The 14,957-nt window shown below is 57.4% G+C and overlaps 1 protein-coding gene across 1 annotated transcript in view; it reads right to left on the bottom strand.

Annotated features, from left to right (window-relative positions):
* Bin3 (bridging integrator 3) overlaps nucleotides 1-14,957 on the bottom strand; it is a 42,145-nt gene that overhangs the window by 1,690 nt on the left and 25,498 nt on the right. The window contains exons 3-8 of the mRNA XM_005373686.2: nucleotides 12,843-12,883; nucleotides 12,445-12,506; nucleotides 7,400-7,536; nucleotides 7,039-7,079; nucleotides 1,731-1,872; nucleotides 1,429-1,563 (exon numbers count right to left, since the gene is read on the bottom strand). Of these exons, the coding sequence (XP_005373743.1) occupies nucleotides 1,429-1,563; nucleotides 1,731-1,872; nucleotides 7,039-7,079; nucleotides 7,400-7,536; nucleotides 12,445-12,506; nucleotides 12,843-12,883 (558 nt within the window). The remainder of the gene's footprint in view (nucleotides 1-1,428; nucleotides 1,564-1,730; nucleotides 1,873-7,038; nucleotides 7,080-7,399; nucleotides 7,537-12,444; nucleotides 12,507-12,842; nucleotides 12,884-14,957) is intronic.

The raw sequence follows: 14,957 nt of genomic DNA on the forward strand, positions 1-14,957 counted from the left end.
GGAGCCGGGAGCCTGGGTGAGCGCTGCAGAGAGGTGTGTGGAGGGGAGGCCCCCAACCCTTGCCCTGGCCTCGCTGCTTGGTGCGTCACCAGGAATGCTCACTTACCCAGCGACTCATGGCAGCGGCGGTCGGGTGAGGAGGAGGCAGTAAACGGCCCTGGCTACCCTGCTGCTTGGTGACGGGGTGTCCCCAGCCTCCCAGGGCTCCAGCCTGGGCCCCCTGCAGCCTCTTCCTGGGAGTTGCAGGAGGGATGGTGGGCACAGGGCAGTGCGGGGGTCACTGGGGCCGCGGTGGGGGCGGTGATGCAAAGCAGAGGGAAGGCAGGGGTCTCCCGCTGAAGCCCCCTCCTCTGCTGCAGAGGGTGTGGCTGCTGGAAGGTCACCCTCCTCTCAGGGCAGGCGAGGAAAGAACCCCTCTGCCTCCTCTTGGTAGCTCTGACTTGCTGCCCGCTGGAGACAACACTGGACCGACAACTCGGGTCACTAGCAAGTCCCAGCTCTGGCGTAAGTCCTGCTCCGGTGTCCTGATGCCAAGCTCCCACCCTGGGCTGGGGTGACCCTCCAAGCTGCCGGCGGGGAGGTGGGAGGGGCTCAGTGACGGGGGGACTGCGATGAGCGATGATGCCCACTGGAGGGCGCCAGACACCCAGGCAAGAACAAGAAGGCAGCTGTGGGTAGGGGCAGGAAGCCTCCACTCCATGACTCGGGGTCAGAGGTGGACAGGGCGTTCAGGTCCGAAGGCCGATGCTGGCATCTGTGGTCAGCAGGGCCTACGTGGACATGCCCTGCTCCTGGCTCTGGCACCTGACCCTTCTATCTTGCCTGTAGGAGAATCATTCTATGGAAGGCCTGGCAACAAGTGAGCAGGGTTGGGGAAGAGCACCACCCACTCTATCCTTACACCCCTGGAGCAGGAGCCAAGGGCTCTGGCTGTGCCCTCTTCCCACTTCCTGGCCCAAGTGCACAGCTGGGCAGTACCCCATACCTCTGCACCCAGCCTGCCCTGCACTGGGGGCACGGCGTGCCCAGCGCCCTAGGCAGCAGCTGAGCAGGGCACCCCCACCCCCTGAAAAGTTCACGGTCAAGAGCCCTGAGGTCTCTAGTAAAGGACTAATGGTGGGGTAACGCTCAGAAGAAGGCCCCCACTCCAGAGGCTCTGTACCCCTCGTTCTCCTGGCCCAGGACAAAGAACCTGCTCAGCCACAGTGGCAGCTGAAGGTGTCGCTTGCTTTCTTCTTGTGGGTTACAGTACATGTGAGAGGAAGGACTCAAGGAAAGAAGAGTTGGAAAAAGGAGCCTTACCCATTCTAGGGCTGGGACTGACTCCAGAGCAACAGAGGAAGCCAGACAGAAATCCCAGCCCTGCGGCCGGAGCCAGGATCCCGGCCCTGACTGATCCCTGGGCCGAGCAAAGACTGGGGGCCTCACCTGTGCTCGGATCAGGGACTCGAAGCTGGGCTGGAAGTAGTCAAGGCGGCTGGCGTAGAACCGCGGCATTTCGTCCAAGAGCTGCTTGTTCTTGGCCTCAAAGTCCTCCCGCACGGGTCGCAGCTCTTCTCGGGCCTAAAGGTGGGAGCCTGGTGTCAGGACACAGGTGTACGAGTGGGAGTGGGGCGGCTCGGGTCTTGGGCCCTGCTGGTCCCCGGGTGAAGGGTGGAGCTTGCTGCACGGCCCTTCCTTCCACCCGCCCCCCTTCTGCCGACCACCTGCCGCCCCCCTACCCCTAGCACCTGGTGGAGCTTGGCCAGCACGGGCCCGGTCTTCTCCTTCTCCTCGTACTTCTCCACCTTGGCCTGCAGCCGCCGGTAGTCCTGCAGTGCCTGCTCCCGCCGCTTCACTGCCATGTTGAGGCTCGGGAACACACTGCCAAACCTGCGGGGCACAGCCTGGTTGGACGCAAGCCCGCTATTCCTTCAAGAGTACCTGTAGCAAGCCTACTAAGCGCCGGACCTCACTCCAGGCCTTGGGCTCACCAGGGCCAGGCAGATGAGGCCCTGGCACCCTGGAGCTCGTGCTGCTGGAACGCTACTGAACGGGAAGGTCAAGGGAGCACACAGGACTGGGCGCCACTCCACTGGGCCTGAGCAAACGTGAGGTAGACCGTAAGCGACGTCCCTTTTCCTGCTGCTGCCACCCTGCCATGCACAGGGACCTCACCACACTTCAGGAGAGCTCCAGGCGGGGAGATGACATGTGACTTGCCAGAAGGTCACAATCAGGCAGAGGCAGCTCAGAAGAGAACTCAGTGTCCAAGTTCCCTGGTACCCTTTCATTACCTCAATGTGCCACTGCCAGGTGACAGATCTGAAAGTGGAACTACTTCTGGCCAGGGTCACCTCTCCCTTCAAGGATGCTTTTGCACCATGCGAAAAGCAGAAATGCCCTCACCACTCAATTCTACCAGCACCGAAGGGCACACCCCACAGGTGTTTCCGGAAGACGACACAAGGCCTCCCCCTACCTCCATGACTGAAGAGGATCGCGATGGGAACTGGTAGGGGTGGACCCTTCGGAAAGAGCATCAGCACGGGTCCTGGGGCACAGCCAGCCTGACGAGCGCCTTTACTACAAGCGCCCATGGATCCGGGGCGGGGCGGGGCAGGGCTGTGCTCCCCCCGATCCAAGGCAGGGCAAGACGGGGCAATGCTGCGGTGGGCTTTCAGAGGAGGGATGTGGAGCAGCTTCCTGCAGTGTGAAGGCCCGAGGCGCGGCACACGGTCCCACTGCTGCAGGAGGCCCCGCCCCTATGCCAGGTGTCCACTGTGCCAGCTGGGAGCCCCGTGAGGCTGTGGCATGTGGTATGTGACACAGGAACCTGAGGACCTTGGTTACTCAGGGTGGAGAGGCAGAGTTGGTGACCCAGGACCACAAGAGCTGGATCCTTTTGGAGGAACCCAGAAGAGATGAAAGACCAAAGCAGGGACAAGTCCCGGGCTGGGGCTCCTCTTTTGGGCCCCCAGTTGGTGGCCAAGGAGTCACATGCCTCTGGAGCCCAGAGAGCATCTGGGAGCTGGGGGTCATCTTGTGGTAGACCCAACACTTTAGGAAGCACAGTTTCCCAAATCTGCCTTGCAAGGAACATGCTCGTGGATTTGGTATGTAAAGGCATGAAAAAGCCAGGCATAGTAGTGCACACCTGTGATCCCAATACTTGGGAAGCTGAGGCAGGAGGATTGCTGTGAGTTTGAGGCCAGCCTATACTACATAATGAACTCAAGGCCAGCCTGAATCTCAAGAGTGAGATCTTGTCTCAGATAAACAAAAACCAAAAAATGCCTCAACAAATCAAGAGAACACAAAAGATAAGAAGACAGAACTTTTTGGCAGAGAATAGAAAACGTAAACTTGATCAGGCATTAAATGCCCTGAACTAAGTTAGACCAAGGGAGCAGATTATGGAGGAACAGGGTTTATCCACAAAGGCCACCTGGGCTCCCCACCTAACTGAAAGTGCTAAGAAAGGGACAGACTGCCAGAACTCTGAGCCTCAGCCACATGCCGGTCTGCAGCGATCACAGCGATACTTGACTGATTTGCCAGGTAGCTGGAGGTCCACTGAGTGCCGTGTGAACCGGGGCGGCCCAGACAGCAGCACGTGTGTGTCTCACAGGCAGGTCTGCAGGGGCGAAACCCAGCAGCTGCCATTGCAGTTTCAGCTGCCAGGGTTGCTGCTTTCCCTTCCTGGGCAGCTGGGCAGCGTCTGGCTCAAGGCAGCAGGTGCACTTGGGCCTGAGAAGCCACCATGCTGCCCTCCCCTCCACTCCAAAGGGACAGGCGGTGTCCAGCAGCTGTCAGATCCTCTGTCAGAAGCAACCTGCTGCCCGGGTGGCCCCAGTGCCTGAGGACACCAGGTGGGGGTGGGGCGCAGGGGAGGCGTTTCCTTGCACGAGCGATAGTGCCACCACTTGGGGTCACCTCTGGGGACAAGGACCTCAAGGGGATGAGGTAGCGTGCGTGAGGTGCATTCCAAGTGCAGGAAGGGCCGTGTCACGCCGGAGGCCAGGCAGCCCTGGAGACCTGAGTGGCGTGGGCACCGTGGGTCACTGTCCCGGTCCCCTTCCCACAGCGCCATCTCCGCCTGCACCCAGCTCCAGCAGGGTGACCACGTGCAGGGATCCTGTCAGCCTTCAAAGAACACAGCACTGAGTGCCGGGGAAGCGTGGGTCTGGGGTGGTGACGGGCACAGCCTCGGGATGCGTGGCATCAAGCTGTACCTACAGGTCTACCTAGCAGCAGAGGTTCCCCCTCCACAGCCTCTGGAACCAAGAAACTCGCCCTCTGCAGAAGTGGATGCAGTGGCACCTGACCCTCATGTGGGAGACTCCTGTCCCCCACAGCAGTGTCAAACAGAGGCCTGCTCAGGCCACTGCAGGTGCTTGCTGATAAATGACCACCCGGGTGGCTTGGGGTCTGGGGCTGGGATTCTCTGGGGCAGAGAGGGTCAGTGTCACACCTGCCCGCATCCACAGGGCAGCCCTTGTGAGTCAGGGGACGAGTGTAGCCTAATCTAAGGTGGCTGGGGAAAGAGAGGCGACCAGGATGCCAGAGCTGCTCCTGCCCTCTGCCCCACAGAACCCCCACCTTCCCGTTTTCTTCTTCACAGCCAAGGACAGATCTTGGCAGCCCATGTGGTGGGCAGTGTGGACGGTGGTGCCTAATGGGGGGGTCTCGCAGCAGGACCCCCAGAGCTGCAGAGGGCCTGGCACAGACAGGCGGAGGCTGGTGCCCTGGGACTCCACAGAGGTATCTGCTGACCGCCCTGGGGAGGAGGTGGAGGGATCCTACCTGTCCCTCAGGCATGACACCTGCACTTTTACTGATCTGCCCCACAGAAGCCAGACCCTCTCTGTGTGGTCTCTATTGCCTCTCTATACTAGTGGTGCGAGATGGGATGCAGAAGTCCCTGGGCCAGGTCTCCGCTCACTCAGATCACACCTCCTGCCCGGCCTACCCAGACGTGCTGCTCTGCTCCTGAGCTCCGCCCTTTCAGAGAAGCAGACAGAGGCCCGGGGGTGGGGTGGAGTGGTGGTGGCTGGATATCCTTGCTGTTCACGGCACCGCACCCCTGCTGTCCTAGGGGCCCAGCATGGCTCGCGAGGTCGGATTAACACGTGTCCCCAAAGGAGACAGGGCAGGCAGGCCCCACCGCAGGCTCTCACCAGAGGCTGCTTGTTTCTTGCTCCACCCGGTTTCAGCACCAAGCTGGCTTCCCTGGGGAGGCGAAGTGTGGGATGGAGGGGAGCAGGGAGGGAACGAGGCCGGCTGGGAGGTGGGCTGGGAGCAGCCGGCCTGGTGGGGAATGCCTGCCATTCCTCATCTGAGCCCACGCAGCCGGGATCTTCCGCCCACCAGGAAAGGGAAATTGAAAGCATCCCCGTCCGACATGTGAACGGACCCAGGGGCTGGGGATTAGAGGCCAAGCCCCCTAGGGGGAAGGCTGGGGGTGGCAGGGTGACCATGTGGCCATGATCTTCATCAGAGGACAGGAAAGCTGCAGTTTCCTGTTTCCGGTGCTGGGGTCCCTGGGAGCATCTCTCCTGGCACGAGGCAGCGAGTAGGGAGGAGGCAGCGGGTAGTGGTGGTTTATGTGGTCAGGGGAGATCGCATGTCGGCTGCGGGATGCGGCAGGAGCCAGCCAGGGTGGTCAAGGGCTCATGCAGGGGTCAGCAGATCCGCTGCGGAGACGGCGGCCGCCCCCTCTGCCGTGCCCCCACCTTCCTGGCAGGTGGTGGGCTGCGAGCTGGTGGGAAGCAGCCGGGGTTTCTCTCCATGTGGCTGCCGAAGCCAGGGATCTGATTTCAAGGCCTCCTCGTTGGTTGTGAAATCAAGACAGCAGCCAACTCCCCAGTTTTCTGAGCCTGTTTTTCTGCCAGCCCTGGGAGCCCGCTGCTGCCTTGGGGACCCCTGAGGCCCTGACACACTGGGAGCTCTGTGGGCAGGGCCTGTTCTGCCTGTGCTTCTTTGGTTCAGAGCTGAACCTTAGTCCTGAAGGCCAGGCCTGAAAACCACCAGCAAGAGGCTCCTTCTGCACCAAGCTCCCCATGTGGCCCTGCGAAAAGGGGCTAGGCTATGACTGGGGCTCGGGGGCTGGAGGCGCCCACTCAGAGAGGAGGCTGGGGCAGCAGGGCAGGAGGAGGCCAGAGAAATGCTTTCTTGCACCAGGCTCGGCCTCCCAGCTTCATACTTCGGGCCTGGCCTGGGAAGAAGCGCTCTGAAGGTCAGGAGGGCTTTTCCCAACCCCTCTTCTTGGAGCCGAATAGGGAAGGAACAGCTCAACACTCCCCAACACCAGGGGCTGGAGGATCAAAAACTACTCTTTTCATCTCCCTCCAGGCCCTGATCCAGGCCTAATGATAATTAAGCAGAGTCTCATTACCCCAGGGCCTGGCAAGGCAACTGCCAGGGACCACCGCGGAAGAGGTAATAAAGCGCAGCTGCTGGGCTGCACCGGGAGCCTCTCAAGGCCGGCGCCCAGGGGAGAGGCTCGGGAGGAAGGATTCAGGAGCTTCAAGGCTTTGGCCTCCTCACCCTAGGGACCCAGGGAAGAGGCCTGTCTGATTGCTAACCGGGGCCTGCTGCTCTGAAAACGAGTCTTACAGATGAATTCCTGGCTGTCATGGGTCACGAGTGAGGGGACCCTTCCAGGCAGGACCCTGCTGCTGCGCCCTTCCCACCCCCACATTTCCAAAGCTGAGCGCTGCAGGCAGCTGTGCTCTGGTGCTGGCTGAGATGAAAGGCCTTGCTCTCGTCCGCTGAGGGCTCTGCTAGCTGAACTCAGCCAGCCTGGCCCCAACCATAAGCAAGGGCGGAAAGGGCCAAGTGGCCACCGGCACAGCGTCCGGCTCGACGGGGAGGTGTGCACTGCCTTGGGCATGGCTGGGTGCTGGCAGTGCTCTGTCTTGACCTGGAGCCACGGAGTGTATGGCTGGAGGCCCCACGGGACGCAGAGGCCAGGCTGCTAGGTAGGCTCCTCGGTCCCCAAGGCTCATCTACCTTTCCCACCAGTGCCCTGAGGCCTGTGTCCCCAGGTGACCTTACTTTTTCAAGGGTTCAATCACCGTCTTCTGGATCTGGTTCACCTGTCAAAAGAAAAAGCCAGTGACATCAAAACGGGGGGAGGGCGGGGGAGAGCCAGGTTCTTCCTACAGGGTGGGGCTCCGACTTCCTCCGAGGACAGACTGGTCAGGGATCCAAGACAGGCGGGGTGCATGGAGGCCTAGGGCCAGGCTCTGCCGTCCTCCACACCTGGGAGGCTGGGTGGGCAGAGCAGCCCTGCGAACATTCCCAGCCTCACAGGAGCCTCCGAGGGGCATGAAGTCCAGGCTGAGGGAGGTGCGATGCCCGAGGCCCAGAGGGGAAGGAGGTGGTGCCTGGATGCCGGAGGCCAAGACCTAGTCACCTTTTCCTGGTTGAAGGCATCCATCCGCTTCATAGCTGTGTCCAAGGCTGTCACCATGTTCAGAAAGTCCTGGTCTTGCTCACAGAGGGGGTTGGAGAGGAGGTCCAGGGAAATCTTCACTGCGGATTTCGACATGGCTGCAAGAAGCGAAGTGTGGTGAGCCTACAGAGGACAGGCTCAGTCTCTGCACCTCGGCCGCCCCGCAGTCCAGAGCCTGCATCCCACAACCTTGTCCCCTGCCTGCCATGGCTGGCACGGCTCCACATGGCACACGGTGCCGCCCTTAGGCCTGGATGTGCATTCCTGACCACAGCACCAAGCCAAGGAATTCTTTTAAGCAACTTTATGGACAGCAATGGCTTAGTACCTCTGACTCCAAAGATAAGATTCAACAAATACTGAACCTGAGAATATATGTATTTTTTAAAAAATTTTTTGAGACCGTATCTTGCTATGCAGTTCAGGCTGGTCCTCAACTCACTATTTAGCCCAGGCTGGCCTTGAACTCACAGCAATCCTCCTACCTCAGCTTCCTGAGTGCTGGGATTATAGGCATGAGCCACCACGCCTGGCCAAGAATATGCATTTTAAAAGCCTCTACAAGGTGGTGCTGGTGTGAGGCTCAGTCTAGGCCTCCCATGTACACGGGTAACAGTACCCCAGTTTGCACAGGGTGTAGTGCGCTTTGCGGGGTAAACACTTCAGGCCTCGTGAGCCACGTGGAAGCCTGAGGTCACGGGTAGCACGGGGGCAGGAGGGAGACCTGTCGCAGCTGAGGTGCTTGGTCCCACACTTGTTTTCAGGTTGGAATTATTTGCATAACAGAATTCTAGAGGTGGAGGCAGAGGGACTGGAGGTTGGGGGCTATCTGTACCACTTCTAGGGTGCTTCTGGCTGAGTCTTAGGGCAGAAGGCTTTTTCTTCCTTATTTTAAAAATAATAATTAGCAAGTATTAATTGCACATATTAATGGCTTTCATTGTGACATTGCCATATAATGTGCTCTGATGGTGTCCACCTTCCCTAACACCCTCTCACTCCCCTCTTCATTCCATTGCCCTTTCCCAGGTCCCCTCCTCCTTCCTGCCATCCCTCCCCGATGCCACATGAGAAAAAACATGCCCTATGTGTCACTCTGAGACTGGCTTATTTCACTTAATGTGATGACCTATGGTTCTATGCACCTTCCTGCAAATACTGTACTGCTCTTCTTCATGGCTGAAGACTACTCCGCTGTGTATATACACTACATTTTCTTTATCCATTCCTGTCAGCAGGAGCCTAGGCTGAGGCCACAACGTGGCTGCTGCGCACGGGGCTGTGATGAACACGGGTGCCCAGGCAGCTTTTGTACGCCAACTCTGATTCCTTCCGGGACAGACCCAGGACAGGTAGAGCTAGTCCTGTCTTAAGCTTTCTGAGGAATTTCCATACTGCTTTCCACAGTGGTGGTACTAAGTTACACTCTCACCCACAGAGTGTGAGCTCCTTTCCTCCGCGCTGCACTAGCACTTGCTATTTTTGCTTCCTTGATAACAGCCGTCCTAACTGGGGTGGGAAGGAATCTTACTGTAGTTTTTTGCTTTGCATTTCCTGATGACTAAGGACGATGAACATTTTTTTCACACATTTATTGGCCATTTGTACTTCTCAGAAGTGTCTATTCAATTCATTTGTCCATTTACTGATTATGTTATTCTTTGGCTCTTATAATTTTGGAGTTCTTTATGTATTCTGGATATTAATCCGCTATCAGATGAATAGCTGGCAAAGATTTTCTGTCATTCTGTAGGTTGAGAAGACAAATTTTTTTTTTTTTTTTTTTGGTTTGTTTGTTCGTTTTTCAATACTGAGGACTGAATCCAGGCAGCAATGAGCTACATCCTTAATTCATTTTTTATTTTCAATTTTGAGACAAGTTCTGCTAAGCTGTCCAGGCTGGCTTTGAACTTGAGAGCCCTTGTCTCAGCATCCCAAGTAGCTGTCATTACATGCGTGTATCATCATGCCTAGCCAAAAGGCACATTTTGGAATGCAGGTTTTTCCTACTGCTGCGTCACTAAATTTAAGATGTTATCATTTGTGGTTTGTTTGTTGTTGGGTTTTTTTTTTTTTGGGTGGTACTGGGAATCAAACCTAGGGCCTTGTGCCCACTAAGCAAGTACTCTGAAAATGCTGCCAATCAAACGAAGACATACTGTCTAGTTTTATAGTGCTTTCATTTCTGATATGTTAAATGTTAAAAATGTCTCAGGACTGATTTATGGCCCAGCTTACAGCCCATCCCAGTGTGACCTTCCTGCCACCCCATGTGGGGAGCAAGGAGACCCATGCCCAGCCCTGCCCCTACCTGCCCACTGGGTCAGAAGTGAAGCCCTGGTGAGAGCGCTGCAGACACTGCAAAAGGCCATGCGCAGGAGAAGACTAGAAATGCAAACGTCCCAGAAAGGCTGATACAATGGAGGAAGGAATTCTGGGAAGTGACTTCGTAGGGTTAGGAACAAACATTATGCATGATTTGATTTGATTATGAAGTGATCACATATGGCATAATTAAGAGATAATAAAACCTGGGTGAATCTGGAAAAATTTTTGAACAATGTCTTCTATTTTTTTTTTTTTTTCTTATTTGGGGGGGAAATTCCTAAAAGTTGGGGGAGACTTTTCTTCTAGGTTTCCTCCTCTTTCCTAGTACTCTGACATCTTCAGGCTGCTGGCTTGGCTGAAGGGCCTGAAGTAGTGAAAGGTGTCTCTTGAGCCACCAGCCATGGGACAGAGTGGATCTGGCATTGCACGGGGGCACAGCCTGGGGTTTGTGTCTGGAACTCCCAATCCCTGCCTGATATCAAATGCTTTTCTGCTTCTGCAGGGCCTGGATGGGGCACGGATGGCCCCACACAGTTTGGAAGGCTTGTGAGCTTTGTTTTGGAGACAGGGTCTTGTTACGTAGCTGGCCTTGAACTCACTCTGTAGCCCAGGCTAACCTTGAACTCAAGGTGATCTTCCTGCCTCCACCTTCTGAGTGCTGAGATTACAGGCATGCATCGCTAGGCTGGTGAGCTTTGAAAAACTCAGACAAAACAAAGGTCTTAGGCCTCCCTTGGTATCCAAAGATCTTCCAAAGCCTGATCACTCTGAAAGTCATATACACTTTTCTGAAAAAACATCATCTTTAGACAAAGCCTGGGGATTTTACATCCTGACTGGGAACTCAGGAGATTCCAAGGCCAAGAAAGGTATCATTTGATTCCCTCCAACTGTCAGGGCCAGAGGCTGTCTCAGTGTGTCCTGGCCCCACTGCCCCAGTGTCACCTGGGAATGCAGCAGAGACACACTGCCAGGCCTCAGCCACACCTGATAAATTAGGGAGCTGGGGACAGGCCCAGCATTCTGAGCCACCCGTGATGCTTCGGCAGTGAGCTTGCTTGGAGGCCACTCTCCAGGACCGCTCTCTATCCTCATTTGCTGCTCACCTTAGGCCCCTGGAGCCGCTACCTGACCCTGTTTCTCTGTCGACAGACAGGCTTCCCACAGCCACAGCCTCTTCCTCAGGGTCCCTGACGCTCTACTTGGTTCCAGAGCGACTTGCTATGAAATAAACAAGACGCCTTCCCCCGATTCACACCACTAGTGCAGCTGTCTGAGGAGGGGGCGTGGGGGGGAAACAGGGTCATGGCAGCTCCTCTGTGGAAGGCAGCGGACAAGTGCCACCAAAGTAACGCAGACCTAATGTGGACACAAAATGCACAAACAGACAAACTCCCGAATCTGACCCATGGCTCAGCCTGGCCTATCTGGAGAAGCAAAGGGCCAGCAGCGAGGCCCGGTCCGGCTTGGAGCTGCCACTGGGATCAGGACACACAGGCTCCGTCATTCCCTTGCTCCTCCAGCACTGTCGCACTCCTTGCCCTTGTTTTGCCTCAGACAACTCGCATTACGACATTCATGTCTTCCCTTCCAGGAGGGCAGCTCCTGTCTAGTGCCACTGTTGGATCCCCAGTCTCAAAATGCACACCTGCCACACGGCGCTTCTCAGTCTGCACTTGTCCGGTGAGAGGAACTGGGCACCCTGGCCAAACCCAAGCCTCTCGGGCCCTCTGAAGCGGCATGCAGATGCACCCCTCGCCCTGGAGCCCTGGGAGGGAGCCACTAAGGTCCACCCCGCCAGGGGGCCTGGTCACTGCTGCCACAGGCAGTGGAAATGGACCATCACTAAAGGGTGACCCGCTGTTGGCGCCACCCTCAGGGCTGTTCATTAACCCACGACACCGCGGTCACGGTCAGCCAGAGGGGTGGGGACCAGCAGCACCTGGATTTCCCGGATGAGGGAGCTGAGGCACAGTGAGTTTCGTGGGGCCCAGGGTTACAGGCAGTGTCAGGGTTAGCGACTGACTGCCGGCTGGTGCTGCGAGCTGGGATGGGGACAGCAAGGCTCAGCCTACTACTGCTCCAGCTGCGCGCAGCCTCCCCAGGCTGTGGCCTTGATACGGCCTCTCAATGCCCCCTGGATTCAGTGCTGCCTGTTTCTGGCCTCCTTCCAGGAGGAAGTTCCTTTGCAACTTCTTCCCTGTTGCAAAGAAAACCTCAATGCCCTGGCTGTTTCCTGGTACCTGCTGGCCCTATTCACCAGGCCCTTTGAGAGGAACAGTTACCTGTGGGATTCCTGGCCCTATATGCTAGCCCAAGTTCTTGCTTAGGAGCACGGCAGCTCGGTTTCTGCTGCTCTGGGAAAGCCAGGACTCTCGTCTCTGCGAGGAGGAGTCTCCACCTTTTCTGTAGCCAGCCCAGGTTGCAGCCCAGATGCCGAGGAGCGGGTGGGGGATCTTGCAACTTGAAAGCTTCTGCTGGCCACGGTGCTATCCTGACGTGGAATGCCAGCAAGGTTGGGCCCACTGCCAGAGCAGGGTGGCAGGCACTTTGGGGAAGCGGTGCTCTCACCGGTGATGGTAGCTGGGCCACCTCTCGGGGACACGGCTCAGACTGTGCTGAGTTCACAGGGTACCCCGACCCCACCCACCATGCCAGGCGCAGGGCACGGCACCTACCTAGGTCGGCATCTGTGCTCTTCTTCATGTCCTTCTGCAGCCGCTTGGTCTGCTCTTCCAGCCTGCAAAGCAGGGGCAGCCCTGGGCACCAGCCCTACTGCGCTCAGCCCATGTCCCTGCTACCGCTATAGGGTGAGCCCTGGCTGCTATGCACGTTGCCTGCCCACTCCCCACCCCGGCGGGGGCTGACCCTCTCTCTGGGGATGCTTCCCACTGCTTGCAGGAGGTCAAGCGCTCGAAGTCGACCTCCTTCCTACAGCCACGTACAGGGACAGAACTCAAAGTCTGGTGATCCGAGCAGCCATTAGCCAGGCTGGGCAGGCGTGAGGCCTGGCAGGAGCAGGCGCTCGAGCCCGACTCCCTGACTCCCACCGCACTCTCCAGGGTTTGACACTCACTGTTGGAGTTTTCCATACTCCCTTTCAAAGTCTCTCTCCACCTGTAACGAGAGAAAGATAACTCAATCAACAGAGAAATGACAACGGGATGGAAAAAATCTCCCGGCTTGCGGAAACTCTCTCCACACCCTCCCTGCAGCCTGCAGGGAGCCTCCGGCAGATTGTTAAGGACACAGTATCCCTGTGTTCCCAAATTAATGAAGTGTTTGATTTGGGGAGAACTTCTCCCCTCCTGGAGGGGCCAGCCGGGCAAGTCACAGCGGATCGTGGCTCTGTTCTGCCACTGCAGGCGCCAAGCTGGGTGCCCTCCCCTCACCCCGACTCTGGTGGCGGTCAGGGTGCTCTGAGCGGGACTGAAACCCAGGCCAGGAGGGAGCGGGGCGCAGAGGAGGAGGCCTGGGGTTCAGGGCTGGCTCTGCTGCGTCCTAGCAGGGGACCCCAGCAGGTCCCCTGTCCTCTCAGCCTCAGTTTCCTCTCTGCCTGGTCGGGCTCGGGGCAGATCTGAAAGGTCACATATGTGACCGCAGGTGGGAGATCTATTTTGGAGCATGGGGCCTTGCTGGGGCCCTTCCAAGTCTGCTGTTGGGTGTTAGTCTAGTAGAGCTCTCTCCCACGGGGCCATGGAGAGGGCAGTTTTCAAAGGGTTCCTTTAAATGGGCAGAGACCGAGGATGTATGAACTCTGGTACCAGCTGTGGAACCTGAAAAATATGTCCTCACATTCCTCAGCCTTACTTCTCTGGTAAAATGGGTTAATTTCATTTAGTCATTCCCCATGACACCTTCAGCCTCAGAGGTGTGTTTTCGGATTTAAATGGGCAATATGTGCAGAGCACACAGTCAGGCGGCAGCTGACTCATGACTGGGCACACTGAGAAGCCCGCGGGACAGAAGCGCTCAAGGCACCGGGGCATGCCAGGAGGGAAACCCTGACACAGAGCCCCGTGCTGCGCGCCCTGACAAGGCTGCAGCTCTCTTCTCCCCTCAGGGAGGTGGCCGCCGGGCTGTGTCTTCACCTACTGAAGGCCTTTATTTATGGAAGGGTAAAATAAAAACTAAGTGTATCTTGGCCAGAGTCAAGCTCTCTGAGACCCAGAGTGCCCGCCGAATTGCTGCACCCTCTGGCTCATGGTCGCCTCTTGTGCAATGCGCTTAGCGTGCTCCTGTGTGTGGGATGCCAGAGAACACCTGGTCTTCCAGTTGGGGACTGCTTGGACTTGCACAGCGTGGGACCTCAGGGTTCCAACCGGGGGGTACCTGGGTGACGAGGAACAAGAGGGATTCCGCTGAGAGCACGTGGTGGGGTACAACAGGGTGGGGGCTGACCCAGCCTGCTCAAACTGCCTCTGCCTGACAGCATTTTGTTGTCCTGCTTCCAGGAGCTTACTGGCCCAGGTCTCTCTGCACAGGGAAAAGACCCACTGGGGACAGCAGTGGAATTCCAGCCCCTCAGAAGATGGGGAAGGGAATAAAAGGACACGCTGGAGTCACATTCCGAGGTATGGTTTCTGAGGGAAGGAGCCCAGTGGAAAAGATCTGAATGCTTGATGCCTCTGCCAAAAAGGCAGCTGGATCCCAGTCAACAATGCAAGTGCAAACATATGTGCCAGACGGTCAGGGGACCAGGCCGGGCTGGGCTGGGCCAGGCGAGCCAGGTTAGCCCAGGGAGGACCAAGCTGCAGACTGCCGCCCCCTGCCACTCCTTGCATTCTCTGGGGCAGGATGCAAAGGACCACACTGTGGAGTGGCGTCGTTCAGTGAGTGAACAGGTTCAGTGCCCCCAAATTTAAACTCACAGTGAAGTGAAAAAGGAGGCCACAGGCAGGGCCAGAGCTTTAATGCCAGGGCAAAGTGCATCATATTAGAGCCCAGGCAGAGGGCGTGTTCTGAGCCCCTCTACTAGAGCATCGCCCAGGAGGCGACTGGGAGCGAGCGTGTAGGCACAGGGGCTTGGCCAGCACTCTGGGGCTCTGGGGAGCTTGCGTCTGGCCAGGAAATGCCTCGTTTTTATTTCATCCTTTCAGTCTGCTCCAACAGCGTTAGGGAGGCAGGGGGTCCCTCTGTTCAGCATGTGAAACCTGTCTCCCCTGCAGAGGTTCAGTGTGGTCACTCTGGG

Source organism: Chinchilla lanigera, unplaced genomic scaffold (genome assembly GCF_000276665.1).
Source record: "Chinchilla lanigera isolate Chin_1 unplaced genomic scaffold, ChiLan1.0 scaffold00002, whole genome shotgun sequence".
Lineage (NCBI taxonomy): Eukaryota > Metazoa > Chordata > Mammalia > Rodentia > Chinchillidae > Chinchilla > Chinchilla lanigera.